The sequence below is a fragment of the Eleginops maclovinus genome, chromosome 9, assembly GCF_036324505.1.
Source record: "Eleginops maclovinus isolate JMC-PN-2008 ecotype Puerto Natales chromosome 9, JC_Emac_rtc_rv5, whole genome shotgun sequence".
Taxonomy (NCBI): domain Eukaryota; kingdom Metazoa; phylum Chordata; class Actinopteri; order Perciformes; family Eleginopidae; genus Eleginops; species Eleginops maclovinus.
In genome coordinates this window covers 19,400,876-19,418,612 of record NC_086357.1, presented here as the reverse complement: position 1 = coordinate 19,418,612, position 17,737 = coordinate 19,400,876, and the positions used below count along the sequence as shown (strand labels likewise).

The window sequence follows — 17,737 nt, the reverse complement described above, 5'->3', positions numbered from 1 at the left end:
TGCAGCTGCATGGTGCGTTATGTGGCCCACAGGGGTTTCTAATGGGGCCCTTACCACCTGAAATTGCAATGTTTCCCTTAAATCTACTCCCCCAGTTTTTTAAAACAACTCCTCTGTTCACGATCTTTAGATGACAAAAAGCAGTACACAAGGGTATTTACCTAATAACTATAGAGATGATTATGAGAATGCATATAAATAAGTGTGTTGCTGTAGTGGTGGGTGACTTACGTGGTGGACTGGTAAATGCAAAGAGAGAGTTGAAGTTTGACGGAGAGGGCACATGATGAAAAACTCTATCCGCCTCAGGGGACATCTCAGTAACGACCTGCAATGTAAACATTGTGTGTATTAATAGTGTAAGTGACTTGTGTCTTTGTTTCTCACACACGCACACACACACACACACAGTACCTGATAATTGTGTCTTTTCACTTTGCGGCTAGTTCCAGGTTTTCCTCCAATCACATTATTTGTAGCACTTGGCTGTCTGTTGATCAGGTCACATGATTACCTCTCTACAACTACATCACATCCATGTGAAATGTTGATACAGTGCCAAAAATAGAAGGTTACTGTTCTTAAAGATGCATCACTTCTAATATTCAATTTTTTTAATGTACATTTATATAACATTATTAAAAGCAGGACTTTGTCCTAATCTCACTTCTCATGTTCATATCAAAACCAACTGAAGGTCCATTAACGCATTAAACCTCCTTATCTGGGTCATCTTGCCTTCTTCAAAAAGCAGCCCTTAAATGTCCTAAACCCTAACCAGCCCCACCCCCATCAAGCATGAATACACACACGCACGCACGCACGCACGCACGCACGCACGCACACACACACACACACACACACACACACACACACACACACACACACACACACACACACACACACACACACAGATGGGACAATAACCCATTTCTGTCACTAGCACTTAGTCATCAGCACAGAAAAACGTACAGGATAAAGGAATAACAACTACATCTAACGGCAGCTAAAAAAGGGAAGTGCTTAGAGCTCTTCAATGTCTTTTTTCTGCTTGCTTCAGCTTTGAAATACACACCAAATAAATAATTGAATTCAATAGTTGTGTAGGGAAGGGGCTCATGCTTACTTTTACATTCTCATGGAATAGGAATTCAAAGTCATGGGGAAAATGTTACTGAATCCCAAAGGACAGCTATATTGCATGGTAAGCAACAACAGTGAAGAACATTACAGAAAAATAAACAAATAAAGCAAGCCTTTCTTTGAGCAAGATCACATTTTTAAGACTCTGGGAGAATGAGACGGGTGCTGTATCAAAGCCTCATTAAACACACCACCCACTGCATAATAGAGTGTGTATATGTTGGTCATGCACAGTAAGACTTCTTGGTTCCCCCTCAGGCTTAACACTCAAAAACAGAGAGATGCATGACGCTATATAGTGCTCAGATCCACGTGACCTTCCCAGAGGGGCGACCTTGCAGATTTAGGAGAACATCATCAAGGGACAAGTGGCCAGTCCTTCCAGTAAGCATCCTCGACAACCATTCAACTTACTGGGGGGGAGTCAGAGCAGAGATGATGTTGTGTACAAACAAAAGGCATACAGCACATGGGCCGTAAATAAACAAAAAGGATGCTGGGGCTGGACGTTATTTACTTACATGTCAAGCATCTGCTGCTTATGAGTTTTTATATAAATAATGAGAGCCAGTAACTGGGCTATAAAGCAACATGAGCCTATCCTACCATCCATGTCTCCCACAGCTCTGATGCACGAAACTTCCCTTTAAAGCTTCACATTAATGGGAAGATGCCCATGCAAGGCACTCATTTAATGTAGATGAGTTTGTTTTTAACTACTTACTCAATTACTTTATATCGTACATGTTCAATTATTATATAGGATCATTATTATAATATACTATATTTGTCTTATTATTTCAATGTATCTAAATTGTTTTAATATTTGTATTTGGAGTATTATTTAAGCTCATAAACTCAAGTACCCTAGCAAAGTTAGACTACATCAAAGTATTTGAGTAAAAGTTCATTTCAGCCTTTAACCAGAATATTGGTCTCTATTTACCTCAACACTTTAGGATCCCTTGCCAATACAACCCTAATATGCTGAGCTCATCTTCAGAATATCAGAGGAAACAGATGGCAGCAGGGTGACAGTTGTTGTGACACAAACAAACAGACACATCCAGCTGCCAGTTTCTCATGGCTCTGAATTATAGAAAGCATTGGGTTGAAGAATCCAGGACACAGACACAGACAGTAGGTAAAACAAATGTTACCAACCTGGAAGTTGGGCTACCTGAGGAAGGATAAGCAGAACAATCTTTTTCTTCTTGTCTAGTGTGCCCCTTCTGGCCCTGGGTGGAACAACAAACATATCATAATGCTTTTCTATATTCTGCAGATATTCATTTCTACTTCAAATCAAACCAAGAGTAAAAGTATTCAAAATGGTGTTATATGAAGTGAATAGTTTATGAACCCTTTAAAAAAGAAGATGACTGACTAAATTAAAAATATCTTGTCTTACCAGGTATAGTTTTCTATTAGTTGCATGGACCTGTGCCTGTTTCTTGCAGTACATGTTCCAGATTTCTTCATCAAAACCATAGTTAAAGTAATCTGTGATGTCAGCACCTAAAAGAAAAAACAAACAAACAAACAAATGAATGAAAAAGTGTACAAAAAGTTAGGTAACATTGTCAAAAGAATAACAGGCTCAGAGTACAGCATTACTTACCAGCTGACCTCCATGGTTTTTCTCTTGGAGATTCAGTTCCATTTTGTGCTGGGATTTCCTCAAAATAGTTAAACTCCTCCATGTATAGCCCCCTTGTGTCATTGTAAGCTGTAAAACATTTGACAGGGTTCGACTCTCTGAAACAAATAGGGTTATGTTTTTTGTTTCACAAAAAAAGAAATAAGTCAAGAGAGCTGATGTGAAATGAAGCCAAAATAACTTAGTAAAGCGAGTTACCTAATAATGAGCATGTAGTTTTAGGGAGAAGTTCACCTACAGTATTTAAGTAAAAATATTGCCTGAGTCATCTGAACAGTAAATTCTCTGTCTCAACATCTACATTGAATTGAGACTTAGATTGCTTATTGAATTGGAAATAATTGTGATATTTTCTTTTTTGTTTTGTGCTTTTTTGTATTTAGACCCATCCCTCAAACCTACCTGTACTTACCAACTGTATGTGATGGCACGCTTCTTTCAGCATCAATTTTCAGAGGCACAGGTATGTCCTCAGAGCTGAAAGCAAAGTGCCAGCACATTATCATCATGAATATCATTGTCATCTTGACATTAACTTGAGAAACACTGTGTCTGGGTTGAGTGCTAATAACCTAGTTTGAAATGGCACCTCCTCACACAAGAATAATATACCCAAAAAAAACTATGAAAATATCTCAAAGCTACATTTTGACAGAAGTGGGTTCCTGACTAATGATGCTCATTCATATTATACCCAACAGGCAAAACAAAGGCAATCAAAGGCAATAAAAGGCTGACAAATGTTACATTCTTTTGTCAGAAGATGGAAAGTAAACAGTAACACTCTCATATGCATTGCTGCAGAAATCCCTGCATTCATCAGCACTGTCATTGTCACTTTCTTCATCATCTTGGACAGCTTTCCAATTACCCCATGACACAAAAGAAACAGATGAAAATAATAATCAAATCCACTTGCATATCAAAACACAGTTTATTTGACAGGCACTGGGAAAGAAATACAAAATAATGTGCAAAATGGATTATAATGAGAGCTAGAGATATGTTCTATGGTGAATATAGCTATTTTATCTTTAGACTGTTTCACGCATGCTAATAAAGTTCAGACCAGTTACCAACTAAGTGCCCAATGAATCCACCTGGAAAGAGGCATACCTTTAAACCAATATTTAGATGGATATTGTTCTGTTGGAAAACGCTAATATTGACTTGATATTATATTAGTTTTTAAGATACTATTATCCAGAAAGTTTGGTTCGAGTTCTTGGTTCTTGGGTCATTCTAACCATAGAGTGTCCTAACTTTAAGGGAACCAAAAACAAAGACACTAGATTGTTATCCCTTGAATATCTTACACATTCAATTTAATTTTCAACTCACAAAGACAAAACTATTGTTTAAGCTTTGTAAGTTACAGAAACGTACTGTAATTGCAAGGTTATGCTACATTTACTAAGGCAAACAGGCTGAAGAATGCAGACCACAGATATCATCAGTGCTCCAGTTGTGTGATTGCTTACATCCACATTCCCAGCTCACAAATAAACACTGCCGGCCTGGCAGCAGATTTAATGAGCATCAAAATACTTCTTAATGTTGCACATGACTGGCTGCACATTTCTGGGAGCAGACATGGTGCCATCACACGAATGTTGTGCAACTATAATGATCACTGTCATTATTGTACTGTGAAAAGTGTATAATAACCGAATGCTTCATTGCTGTAATGCAGTTGGTTCTAATTGGAAAACACGTCAGCAGAGTTCACTCAGCTAACTGTCAATAATGACCTGTCTAACCTGTGTGGTTTAAACTTCTTGATTATTTTATTAATCTAAGTTCAATGTAAGGTCAGTATGTTCTGTATTACAAAATATACTGCATGCTTATCGGAAGAAAATGGGTGTTTTAAAAGGTATTCATCGTTGAAGGAAGAAACCACTATAGGTACAGACAGTGTTTCAATTATTATAATCTGTCTCTCTTTTTAGACCTCTGACCAATCAGTGTGAAGAGTCAGTACATGTAGGTTCATGGGTTTAAGGTTTCACATCTTTTTAAATTAGCGTTTTTTTATAGACACCCCCATTTGAAAAACCTCTTATATTCTTCATTATTTGTTTTCTTTTTAGATTGTTGTTTTATAGGTTTTGACTTCTTTTTTTAATTGAACCTTTTTATAAGCGACATTCCCTTTTAAGTTGGTCTTTTAATAAGTTGACATTATTATTATTAATTATTTTGTTATTATTATTATTATTATTACTATTATTATCTTATTGGGGTTTTATTTTAATTGTTTTATTTATTTATTACATTTTTATATTTTATTGTTTTATTAGTTTTCCTTTATTTTACCGAGAGTGATAAAAAAAAAAGTTGTGTGATGTGTCAAAGGACTGAGCTGCACCTGGTGCATGAAAAGTGCTATACAAATAACACTTATTATCATTATTAATAAAGTAAAACAACAAAATTACTGGCATTAAAATATTAAGAAAGTAGTTAATAGTACTCACTAATCAGTTTTGCATTAATATGTACAAAATTTTAATATTGAGCCAAATGTTCAGATTGGTCTGACATAAAAAAGTAAAATGATTAATCTGCAAAGTAACAATTAGAGTGGAGAAAAACGTACCTTTCCATCTATAATGTAGTTGAATAAAAGTAAAACAGGATCAGTACATGGAAATACTAAACATCTAATTAGTTAGAATACTTTCTTATACAGAACAGTAGACCAAATACATTGTGCATACACTGCTTATCAGACAGTTCCATCACACACCTGCATAGGATTTGAAAGTCTTCTTTTTCCTCCTTGTCATTTTCGGGGATCAGGTCATAAATCACTGAAACGCGCGCAAACACATGGCACATTAAAGTCAAAGTGAGTGGCATGATTTAACACTTAAACTTTTGTAGGTTTACCAGTCCACATATACACATTTACGACCATCCATCACGTTCGCTCTTGTTAATCAAAATATTGTTTGTGTCGGCAGTAACAGTTCCTTAGTGTAAACGTAACCTTACATTGGTATATCTTTCCCTCTTCGTCTTCGCTGCCAGTGCTGTCGATGGAATCCAACTCCGATGAATACATTTTTGATATGTGAACAGATTTAATCAAATAAACACCTGAATTAAAAATACAACATCAACAAGTTGTTCACTTTGAAAACGGCAATGTTTGATCACTAAACAGTGCAGAAAAACAGAGAGTTGCCATGGACACAATTAAGAGAGAATCCAGCCTCGCACGTCACAACAGGTCTTGCATCATGTTGACCAACTGCAATTAGCTGGTTTAAATGTTGGACGTTTGACAACACGTTTTAAGGATATATAAGTGTAGTTGATCTTTTGATTTAATTCCAGTCATTGAAATGTCGTTGCTAGTAAATTGCAGTTTTTCCATATTGTCATTTTGATGAGGCAGCAGTAGATTTACTTTACACTTTCCCAATTATTTATACCAGAAATGGAGAAAAGAAAGAATAGCATTGTGGTCTGCTAAATATGCCACTCAATGCCACAACGAAAGAGGAAGTCAGTAATCTAGGACACAGACTAATCTTGTACTTACTGTAATGTAAACTTCAGGAGCATGGAGTCGAGACACAATGAGACACAATGATGTATTTGAAGTTAAAGCTAGAGAATTGACAAAGACATTTGCTCTAGCAACAAGGGAAAACGCTTGCCTAACCAATTCTGAAAATCTCTCAGTCAGTCCCATGTATTTAGCTGGTTCTGATACAACAATCTACGTTCTGCAGGACAAGACATAACAAATCACTGAAACGCCTTATCAGTGGAGGCCATCAGGCAGGAATAAGGAGACGAAACACAGTGAGCGCAGCACCCCAAGGTCGCAAACCTGTGCTCAGCAAGGGGAGCAGAAAGTGATAAAATATGTCAAAGGCAAATTTGCCTAGGACATTTTTTCCTCAACACTTACATATTTTTCCTACCACATCACCAACCCCTTTTTAAAAAAAAATAAAGTCGTAATTTATAGACCCAAAGCTCTATATTATAATGTATTTTCAACTTATTTCAGTGTATAGAAAGTATCTTGTATTTTCCCCAGTTTACGGTTGTGTAAATTAGGTGAAATTGTTTGTCATTTAAACCACTTTTTTCATTCTATTCTATTCTGTTCTATTCTATTCTATTGTACTCCCTTAACTAATATTGTTATTCATTGTATTTTTTTTCCTTTAATGTATTGTCCTTCATAAACGTGCTTTGGCTACACAAGCTTTGTCATTAACATTTCATTTGCGAAGCATTCGCTGGATGCCATAGCAACGACTCAGAGCTTTAGTGACGTTTTTATTCTGCGACGCGAAATTGCCACGTCACCTTTACGAGACTCGTGTGTTTGTTTTGTTGTTGGAGCTACTTTAGCTGTCATTTCTGATGCGTATTTGAATTTGTGGTATTGATAATTGGCAAAAATGCTTACGACGGAGGACTATACGCACTTTCCGGTCCAAATGTGGGAGAGGGTTCTTTCGAAGGTAAAGAAAGCGGTTGTTTTTATGGATGACAAGTGTGCAGAGGCTCTCCACTGGTGCGGAGGTGCTGCCGTCTTACTAGAGGCTGGAGCCAGAAATCTAAAGCAGTTTTCAAGCTTCGAAGCCTGCGCAGTGAACGAACCGAAAGCTGTGTTTGTAGTGAGCACTCTGTTAAAGGGAACTACGGTGGAGATCATTAAAGACATCATCTCCCTCAGTCACTTCCAGTACTGTGTTGTCATCACCACCGTTGCTCACTCCGTGCACCTGCTCGCCAACAATGTCACCACAGAAATGGAAGGGAGCCCTGTGTTTGAGCAGTTTGAAGAAAAGCTGTGCGAGTGGATGGGCAACATGAATTACACGGCAGAAGTCATGCATGTCCCTGTAGTGTTTGCCCCGGTGTCCCAGCAGCTACTCCTCACACCCATGTTTGCACACTTGTTTCCCCTGCTCCCTCCTGATCTGGAGGCAATAAATGCAAAGCGTCCAGAGAAGAAGAGATTTGGAAGCTTGGTCGACGTGGACATGAACTCTCTTCCTGTTGAACTGCAGTTTGAAATCAAATCCCTGGCTTCGGTATTAAATTCAGTGTTTGAAGCTACAGGCACCAGGGAAGAGAGCTTTGCTGTGGGTCCTATGAGCCGCATCATAGCAGGGGAACTCGCCAATCACCCTCAAGCAAAAAACCGGAGGAAGGTGGCCCCTAATAAAGCCTCCATCATTTTTGTGGACAGAACAATGGACATAACAGGTGAAAAATGCAATAACATTGTCCTGTGACCAGTATCATGGTTACATACAGTATATTGATGTTTACATAGCTAACAACTGTTAATACCACAGTGTAGAAATACTCACAAATAAGCCCCCTTGCTGAAATAAGTACTCAGATGTTGCTGCCATTAAACTAATCTGTTCATTTGAATTTTGTAATAGTATTAAATACTTTTGAAAAACAAAGTATATTATAATCTTACATCACTATAATGTCGACACTGGTAAAGGTGGAACTAATTTGAACTACTTTGTTAACGTTATCACACCCTGATTCTGATATTGGTGTTATTCATATAAATCTGCAAAGGAGCAAGTCATTTCATTTTTAAATTACATGTAGTGAAGTAAAAAGCACAATTTTTGCTTCTCAAATGTTATGATGTGTCACTGACCACTCTCACTACATACTGAATAGGCCTAGTTGTTCTTTTGTTTTCAGGAGCTGTTGGTCACCATGGCGACAACCTGGTCGAGAAGATTCTAAGTGTGCTTAAACCTTTACCTGGTCATGTGACAGACGTACAGGTGGACATGCTGGAGCTCACAAGTCTGCAGCGAACCCCTCTATCTCAGACCACCCTGGCCCCCGGCTGTCTTGCACAGACCCAGTAAGTAGCTCTCTAATGGTAGTTTGTTGATAGCAATATCACACATTTCGTAAAATGGTGTTTTACCGTACTGTCAATACACAAAGCTGTTATTATCACATACAACTGACTGATGGAAAATAACTTTTATTGGTGTTGATCATTTATCCCATCTCTCTATAGCTATGATTTAAAATAAATTAAAGAGCCGGAACAAGGAAAGGGAGTGTACTTTCACTGTTTTGCTAGAAAAGCTGTACGCAAAACATCTTACCATTACAGTATATCTCTAAAAATAAATGTATGATTGTATCATGTACACTTAATTTAAGACAGACTCCTTCCTTGGATTTGTGACCTATACTACAGACCGCCAGTAGGGTTGATCAATATGTTATGATTTTATACAGTCTATGTTACTTCTTACCTATGGCCCTAATTTTTACCCTAGTAAAGTTGGAGCACACCTGTGATTTCCTTTAGGGGAGCACTCAATCCCTCACACTCTCATTAACTGTGGTGTTGTATTTTCAGCTACAGGTGTGCATTTGGTAAACCATAGATTCAAGTTTGAAAAAAAGAACGACAATTAGTTCCAAGTTTTGAACCTGCCAGCCTGATTTGGCATTTGCTGTTTAACTAATCTCCAGATAACACCCACATCTTCAGGTTGAACAGTTGTCTCTTTCTGTTTGTGTAATGGTTAAATGTCTATGAGTGAATGGAGGTCATCTGAATAGAGATGGGTAACATAGCATTTCAAATCTAAATCCTGATTTAATCGCTTAATCTTTTAGGTCGAATGAAGAACCCATCCCCATCCCTAACACTGACACGACCACAATAAACATTTTGACATACTTTCCCCACCTGACCAAACACACATCCACTAGCCAAAGCCATTCCCCACTGAGTGACTTGAGTGGCACATGACCTGCATTAGGTGCCTGTGGTTCAGTGGAGCTTGCCTCTTTTCTTGACTGTGCAGATGCACGTGTTCAGCTCCTGCGGTGAGGCTGTTGTACATGGCAGGGATTAGTCCTACATCATGTGTTCCACTCCCGCTTTGCCCCCTTGATGTGGTTGCAGGAGGAAAAGAATTTGACTTAGAAGAAGAGTTTTGTGGCTTGAGCTGTCATGCCGTATGTCTGGCTGAATTGAGTTCATACGCAAGCTTACATACACACTCAATGCAGCCGGGACCATTCTCAACTAGGTGGGAGGTTTTGTTGTAATGGAACCAGTCTTACATGTTGCTAGTCAGCACTATTTAGACAGTTTGGACTGTAGCATATAATGTGAGCACAGCAGGGGCAGTTTGCTCCCACCCTCGGACGCAGGGCTCAGTTATAAGGCACGTGAACCTAGATCCCTACAATACACACAAATATGCATGTCTCAAGTCACTGTAGTTAAGTGTCTTGGTTGCACAAACACAGCTGAGTTGTCTCTGTGGATGATATTTGTTATGCATGGTTAAGGCTGCAGCAGCAAGCTTACTCTCTGACATTGCCAACCTATCACAAAGGTTTTAGTATGATGATGGATAAGAGGTTGGGATCAGTGGCTGTGCAGACGTTGAGGTAATGTTTGCGGCAATGTTTACAATTCTTTTTTCAGATCTTCCCACAGAGTGTCAGCCAAAGACCAAATTTCACAATGTTTAGATAACCGATTCAGATATTGTATACAACTGCTAGCAGATGCTAGAAAGCAAATAGACAAAAGAAGATATGTAGCTTAAAATAATAAGTAATACGGCAGGAGCTGTGTTTGTGAGGAGTATGTGATGATCAGGGACAGCCAGATCAGCGGGGGCATTATTGCATCAGTGCTATCTCCGAGCAGGTGGCCCAGTTGAGCCTTATCACAGATGTTTAGGAGATTGAACAGCTGCCTTGGCACTGCAAGAATGAAGCCTAGAGTTCCCACTTTATTTGACTGCCTTCAGGAGCACAGCTCACCACAGCTAGAGTTTAAGTCAATCTCTCTAATATGTTCAGGGCTGTACAAATGCATGTTTTAAGAGGTGTACTGCTCTTAAGCATTAATCTCTTAAGTCCATCAAAAATACGAAAGCACATATTTCTCAAATAAATAGTTTTCTTTGCATGATATGAAGTGTGCAAAGCAGCAGACCTTGCTGGCTCTTTGTGGTTTCCTTGTCTATACAATACGTTCTCTCCTACTTAATGTTTATATACCTATGATTTGTTGAGCTATTTTTAGTTCAGACCATTGTGTGTTTTGATTGGTTTAGTTGTGTAGACCCTTTCAAGCCTTTAAATAATAGGTGTGGACTTAATTTGGACCTTTTGTATGATATGTCCCTCAGTAATTCCAGGATATTTATATAGATTGCCCTGTCTTAAACATTCGGTGGGTGGTTGTTGCTTCCAGCTATCCTGGCAAGACCCCACACTTACTTTGCAATTACTGTCGTATTGTCTTTCATAACCTGGCGTGAATTTTCCTTATCCTACAACCTGACTTTTACTCTGTGGTTCCAGGTATTAAGCCTGAGAAAAAGTATACTTTGTGTGGGTGTTTATTCACAGACATTTTGCCTGCGCTGGTATTTTGTTTCACCATTCTTTTACTATGGCATTCTTCCCCCGCTATTAAATAGTGCCAGGAAGAACAGTTAGCTGTATATAGAAGGATGTTGAGTGAAAGTGGCAGTAGGAGGGTTGTTTTGTGTATATGTGTGTTTGTGGTCAGGTACCTTCGAGCCGAGTCTGTGTAATTTGCTGTGCTTGGCTGAACAGCTCTTGTGATCTTGAGGAAGACATGTGAACTCCACTGGCACAGGGCACCAAGTTTCCTTCAGTCTCAGACTGAACCCTGCACCCCCGTCATCTGGTCGCCTTCGACCTTGATCCTGTGGTGGGAGTGTGTGCCTGTGGGCAGAACCCAGTACGGGTGGCCAAGGTGCTCTAGGTCTGCCTCAGGAGCTGCTAAGCTTGAGCCAGCCTGAGTAACCGACCGCACCCTGCCATAAGAAAACACAGCGAGGCTGCCATCTCTTCAATTCTGCCCAGCACATCATGCATGGGTACCACCAGGAAGGAGGGAAAACACCTATTTCTGTCCCGGCTGGGAAAAATGAGCCTGAATAAAAAGCCATGCACTCTGAGTTCACACTGTATGGGGAAAAGAAACAAAAGCAGCAGAGATAGTAGAGTGTGGAGAGGAGAGAGCAGATGACAGACAGCTGAGGACAGCCAACCCTGGATTACCCTACCAAGAACAAAAAAAACATATTCACTCTATGGTGGCTCCTTATAGGCTACATTTTGTTTTGGTGTGATGTACTTAAATGCCATTAAATTAGGTATAGGCTAAAAAACAACTGTACTCCATCATCACTTACAATATCATTAGAGCTCCCCTACAGGCCCGCCTGTTGAGAATGCATTGAGGAATATAATGTTTGTTTTAACACTTTGTCTAGCACACAGGATATTGATTCTGGCCCAACAATAGGCTTCTTACATTGTATCTTGAAGAAAACTTAATTCTAACTGTCACTGCTTTCTGTGTTTTAACTCTCACCATAGTTGAAACTACATCTAATAATAAATGTTAGTCAGCTCAGGTCGTCATGCCAACAGAAAATAGTTTTTTCTTCTAGAATAAAACTTTGCACTTGATGGAAATTGCAGCCTTCCACACTTAAGTGAGAGCCAATAGCTGACTGAAACAGTCACAATTTCAAACAAAGGGAACCATTTTCCCTCTGGATCAAATGCGCCTGTGGGAAAGCAACACAGTTTAACTGCTTTCATCTTAGAACTTATCACCCTGATTTCATGAAGACTACCCTAAAGGTCAATGATAACTCTGACTGAGATAAAAAAAAAAGATCTTATATCTTTCAAACTTCTATAGTTATTTATAGGAGATGCAGCCATATCTTAGGATTCAGTGAGCTGACATGTCCCCTGGCCCATTTCAGATGTCTCTGTTTCTTCTGCTGCGGAATTCTTCTTCCTCCCCGGGTGTAGAACGTATCTCATCCTGAAACCCTCAGTACATCAATCAAGTAGATTATTTTCACCTGAACAACTTGTACTCCATGTTCCCATCAAGACTGAGATAACATAACCTATTCTGTCTTGTATGCCTTCTTCCATTCTGTAATTTGATATACACTGCAGATCACACTTTCTCTTTGGGAAAGAGTGTGCATGCATTTATTCAGTTGGATAACAAAACACCCCCCGAAGATGATACTTTAAATTCTCCAGTCCCGCTCCTTCAAAGAGCCCCTACTGTTGGCTCTCATTTGAAATGGTAAACTAGTCAAGAAACATGAGGGGAGAAAGAAACTCCTGCATTACCCTCAAACATCTCCCTTCATTTTCTCACATTCTTCAGCATTTTAACATTATGTCTACATTGCAATATAAGAAAGGTTTTCACATTTTTATATTTTATTTTGTCCCTACGTTTTTACAAATACAACCCACATAACAAATTTCGAAACAAATGTTGATTGGAGTTTTTTTCCAAGCTTTTTCTCTAATTGTGCATACCGTTTCTGTGTCAATCATACATACATAAACTGTGATTAACACACCTGTAATGTTAATTCATGGAAACATTCCTGCTCCTGCTATAAGATTTGTTTTATATTAACACATACAAGTTGCCTTTTGAGAGTGTTAACAACAATGTATTTCTCTACTATTTTATAGAAAACTATATATGGAGTTATCACTGAATGGGAAAGGCCAGGAAGTGCCCCTGGTACTTCTGCATTGGTGTGTTTTAGTATGTCTCTCCCTTCCTCTCCTCACTTCCTGCAGAACTCCTCTCGCCTTCTTTGCCTCTAAATCTGCTGGGTCATTTGTCCCCTCTTGCCAGGACACACAGACACTCAAGGCCAGGTCTGGTTTTAGTCCACCTCTCTCTCCCTCACATGTACATGAGGATGTTTACAGGAAACCGACAGTGTGTTTTGCCCCATTAAACACACTTCATAAATTAACTCACTGAGGGATTGCAGCTGACCTTGCACAATCCTGTTAGGTAGGACCTGTTACATACCTATTGACCTGTTTGAAAGTACACACACGCATACACAAACACACAAATATTTATGAGCTTTAATATCATTTCTCAGCTGTCAAAGTGACAGCTTATGTAGTATGGTGCTATAGGCAACCAGATCTTTTATTTTTTATATTTAACTCTGTGGTTTCTAGCTCTGCAGATATTTATTTGTAGAGATTTTATGATACCTTTTATCCAAGATTTCTACCATCAACGCAATATGATGCAATTACATTTTGTGTATTGTGTGATGTTGAGAGAAATACTCAAACATTTTAACACAAATTGGCCTTTACAGAAACAATAAAAGTAGCCTGTCCATTGTATTCCCATCAAACGCTGTCATTTGGACTAATATAGGTTTTCTCATTTTGATTACTACATTACAATTGTTCTCCAAGGTTTCTCAGAGACACACTGTATCTCAAAAGTGGTTATTGAAAAGGATAAAGCGAGACACTACTAGAGCTAAGTGAGAACATGTGTTTTTATTAGGGTGAACTGACCCTTGTGGCCACCTATCAAGGAGGCTTCATCAATCATATGTATGATTCACTTTTGAATCATTTTATTAATACTGTACTTACGGTACACGCTTGTTCGTTTGTGAGAGTGAGGTCAAAGTAAGGAAATAAACACTGACGTTTTCAACCAAATCTTGGAAGGGGCCACAGGATGGGAAGTCAATTTAAGAAATCCTGAGTCAGAACGGTTTGAGCCATTCTTTTCTGCTGCATCACCCTCTTCCAGGAATACTATCCCCCTCCTCACCCCCACACTCATTAATTTGTTGGGCACGGTCAGGGGTATTTCATCACTTTAATGATCTTACGTGTTCATTCTTCTCGTAGTATGCACGTCTTTCTGAAAAAAACTGTATTTGATGCTTAACTGCATTTTAATGGTTAACACTCATTACACATCTCGTGGAATTTAATCGGGATACTAACAGCCCCTCACTCACCAAACAGCCTTTCCAAGTCAGTCAGAGAGGATGTTCACTGTGGTTATACAACCCAAGAGCGAGGCTGCCCCCTTCAGTCTAGAGCTGAGCAGCCTTTGCAACAAACAGAGCCACACTGCGCTTAACGTTTGCAGATGGCCAACGACACGCGCCTGCATCCCCTCCCCCTCTCTCTTCCATAGTAGAGAAGTTACTCAACAAGGTTCCTGGCTGCTTATTGAGCCTGTCTCACACCCTGCCAGTATAAACCTCACCCCTCACCCCTCGGCCCAGCTTGCACCCCCGCCTTCATCTGACCAAATGGCCAAAGGTAAGCGTCAGGGGAGTGGGCCCTGTGGGGGGGCTGGTTGAGCCAAATTGGAACCATGTTTCATCCGCACTTGACTAAAGCACTCAGTTAAAAATATACACACGGATGCACAGTGTTGTGTGCAAACATATACAGATGCATGTGTACGGCCTGGTCACCCCATTGGTATTTCAAGCATGACAAGTATGCAGGACTTACACGATTTACGTAATCCTGGCAGTTCTAACACTCCATCAAGAGCAGGGGAGGTGTTTTCTGAAGGATTATGAAAAGTGTTTTCCAGAAATGAAACCATATCATAGCTGTTGACCAATAGCTACAACGTGTTATCTGTGTCTTAGTCACAGTATAATAAACTGAAACGATTGTAATTGAAAACCTGATTTATCCTTCTGGTTTCGTGATTTATTTGTCTCTGTTTTCACTGTATCAGTTTTTACGTTAGACTTTTGTCCTTTCTGAGTCGTGTTTGCCGGTCTTTGTGTCTGGTTCTAGTGTGAATATGGCGGGCCTCCCAGTGTGAGCCCCTCTCTTCCCCATCTACCCCCAGCCTAAGGTCTGGAACAGATTTCATCTGATATTAAACAGATGGCAGTAAGAAAGAAGAAAAGTAGGGAGAGAAGAAAAAAGTAAAAAAGACAGAAAAGAAAAACAGAGTGGATTCGTCAACGAGCTCCGTCCTCCCCTCCCTTCTCTGTGTCCTTAGCCTCGTTTCTCTCTTTGTCTCCATCGGTTACAGTTTCTGGTCACTCCTGAGAAAAGATAATGTGTTCTTGTCAGTCTTGCTGTCAAAATCAAAGACATAGATGTGAGCCTGTGATGCCCTTTTATCCAGCCAGCAATGTGTCACTGCCTTTTTGCAAGACATCTGAGAGCAGACTCGAATGTGTTTTATACAGAACACGTTAAGAGAAATAAGAGAAATTGTGACTCTCTAGGAAACTAATCCACAGGACACTCTGTTTCTTTCACGGAATGACTTGAAGCTGTTTCCACTGCTCCTTACAGATGGTAGTAGACTTACACACATGCCTTGTCCTCAGTTTCCCATTAGAGATGTGGATCAGTGTGTTTCATAACCTAGCGGATAATGAGACGAGGGACTGAGATGGTATCAAGAGGAGCCTTGGTCTCCAGAGTCTGTTGCTCTGCCACTGATGTAAGGACAGCACTGATCGGTCCAGAGGAATGTTGGCACACAGACTTTTAAGGTGGATTGAAAACATTCCCGATGTTCCCTCTGCTAATTTCAGTTTTTTCCTGTGAGGGGTCCCATAGGGGAGTCGTCACTCCCCGACCAGCATGCGCTCTATCATTGAGACGAGCACTCAATCACGTCCGTGTTGTCCCTTTTGTTTTTATACTCTGAGTCCTGCCTGTTCTGAGCAAACAGCACGAGCAGCAGCAGTTGCTCAGCTTGTTAATACTGTTCATTTTTTACCAAACTGTTTTTTTCTCTCCTCATGACTAAATGATCTGTTTGGCTGTTTTTCCAACCAGGTCACCAGCAGTGCAGACTCTATGGGAGGCCATGCTGACCAATAAACATAAAGAGGGGGTGATGGAGGTCCGTCGGCAACTAGTGGAAACAGCCAGCAAAGAGAAGCTGCCCATCAAGATGAGCATGGGTAAGAAACTGTGGAGTAAAACAAACAACAGTTCTTGTTTCATCAAATACAACACATACACATATGAGAAGAAAAATAAATAAAATGTATGTACATAAATCATAACAACGTATTGTTAGAGGAACGTGTGTCTGTAGTGTTTTGGAGCAGCTCCATAGCGCTCCCTACTGAGATCCAACTGCTCTGACTTGCCGTGTGTTTGCCCATGTGGCCACAGAGGAAATCTGAACCACATGTTGGCTCTATGACACACACACACACACACACACACACACACACACACACACACACACACACACACACACACACACACACACACACACACACACACACACACACACACACACACACACACACACACACACACACACACTCACATGCTCCCTAACACACGCTGCTTTTGGAACTTTTGTTGTTTGTTAATGAAGCAAAGGGGGCTCAGGCGAGGGATATAAATATGTGTTGGCACGCAAACATAAAGTCATTACATGTAAAGGACAGTGTCCTTATGCACACTTACCTTTATGCTGCACTCTGACACAAATAGGTAATGGTTGAAACTACACAAAAACACACATGTACCCAAACACACACACACACACACACACACACACACACACACACACACACACACACACACACACACACACACACACACACACACACACACACACATATGCAGGGCTAATGTGCAGGTTAGCATCTGGCAGGAACAGGGGGGGTTAAAAGGGAGGGGCCGTGTGGTCCCTCAGCGCCTATAATCTGTGAGGTAAAGAAGGTCTCGTCTCTCGTAACAAGCAGGTTGTAATATGTTGGAGGTCACACACACACACACACACACACACACACACACACACACACACACACACACACACACACACACACACACACACACACACACACACACACACACACACACACACACACTTTGCCAAGCATCTGCACACACATTGTGGTTTGTTTTCACACATTTGTGCAAAACATCAGTTCTTTTCAACCTAGACGCCTGCTACATTGTGGATTTAGTCAAATGCAGAACAACGCTAGATGAACGTGCATAATTGAAATAATAAAGAGATCAGGAGTGACAGGAAAAGCAAGAAAGTATGAAGAAGGT

The 17,737-nt window shown here is 40.0% G+C and overlaps 2 protein-coding genes across 6 annotated transcripts in view; one reads left to right on the top strand and one right to left on the bottom strand.

The window, feature by feature from the left end:
• The window catches only part of fip1l1a (FIP1 like 1a (S. cerevisiae)), a 35,165-nt gene extending 28,698 nt beyond the window's left edge, over positions 1 to 6,467 (bottom strand). For 3 of the 5 annotated variants that reach the window (XM_063891155.1, XM_063891153.1, XM_063891157.1), the window contains exons 1-9: positions 6,357 to 6,467; positions 5,804 to 5,908; positions 5,556 to 5,619; positions 3,216 to 3,280; positions 2,765 to 2,872; positions 2,555 to 2,661; positions 2,308 to 2,381; positions 415 to 490; positions 232 to 328 (exon numbers count right to left, since the gene is read on the bottom strand). In XM_063891155.1, the coding sequence (XP_063747225.1) occupies positions 232 to 328; positions 415 to 490; positions 2,308 to 2,381; positions 2,555 to 2,661; positions 2,765 to 2,872; positions 3,216 to 3,280; positions 5,556 to 5,619; positions 5,804 to 5,873 (661 nt within the window). In that variant the 5' untranslated portion in view covers positions 5,874 to 5,908; positions 6,357 to 6,467. Of the gene's footprint in view, positions 1 to 231; positions 329 to 414; positions 491 to 2,307; positions 2,382 to 2,554; positions 2,662 to 2,764; positions 2,902 to 3,215; positions 3,281 to 5,555; positions 5,620 to 5,803 lie in introns of those variants that run through there. The other 2 variants (XM_063891154.1, XM_063891156.1) reach the window with 2 other exon arrangements.
• Positions 6,468 to 7,127: 660 nt separating this feature from the next.
• Positions 7,128 to 17,737, top strand: part of scfd2 (sec1 family domain containing 2) — a 76,145-nt gene continuing 65,535 nt past the window's right edge. Inside the window, exons 1-3 of the mRNA XM_063891623.1 lie at positions 7,128 to 8,047; positions 8,513 to 8,681; positions 16,493 to 16,620. Of these exons, the coding sequence (XP_063747693.1) occupies positions 7,234 to 8,047; positions 8,513 to 8,681; positions 16,493 to 16,620 (1,111 nt within the window). The 5' untranslated portion in view covers positions 7,128 to 7,233. The remainder of the gene's footprint in view (positions 8,048 to 8,512; positions 8,682 to 16,492; positions 16,621 to 17,737) is intronic.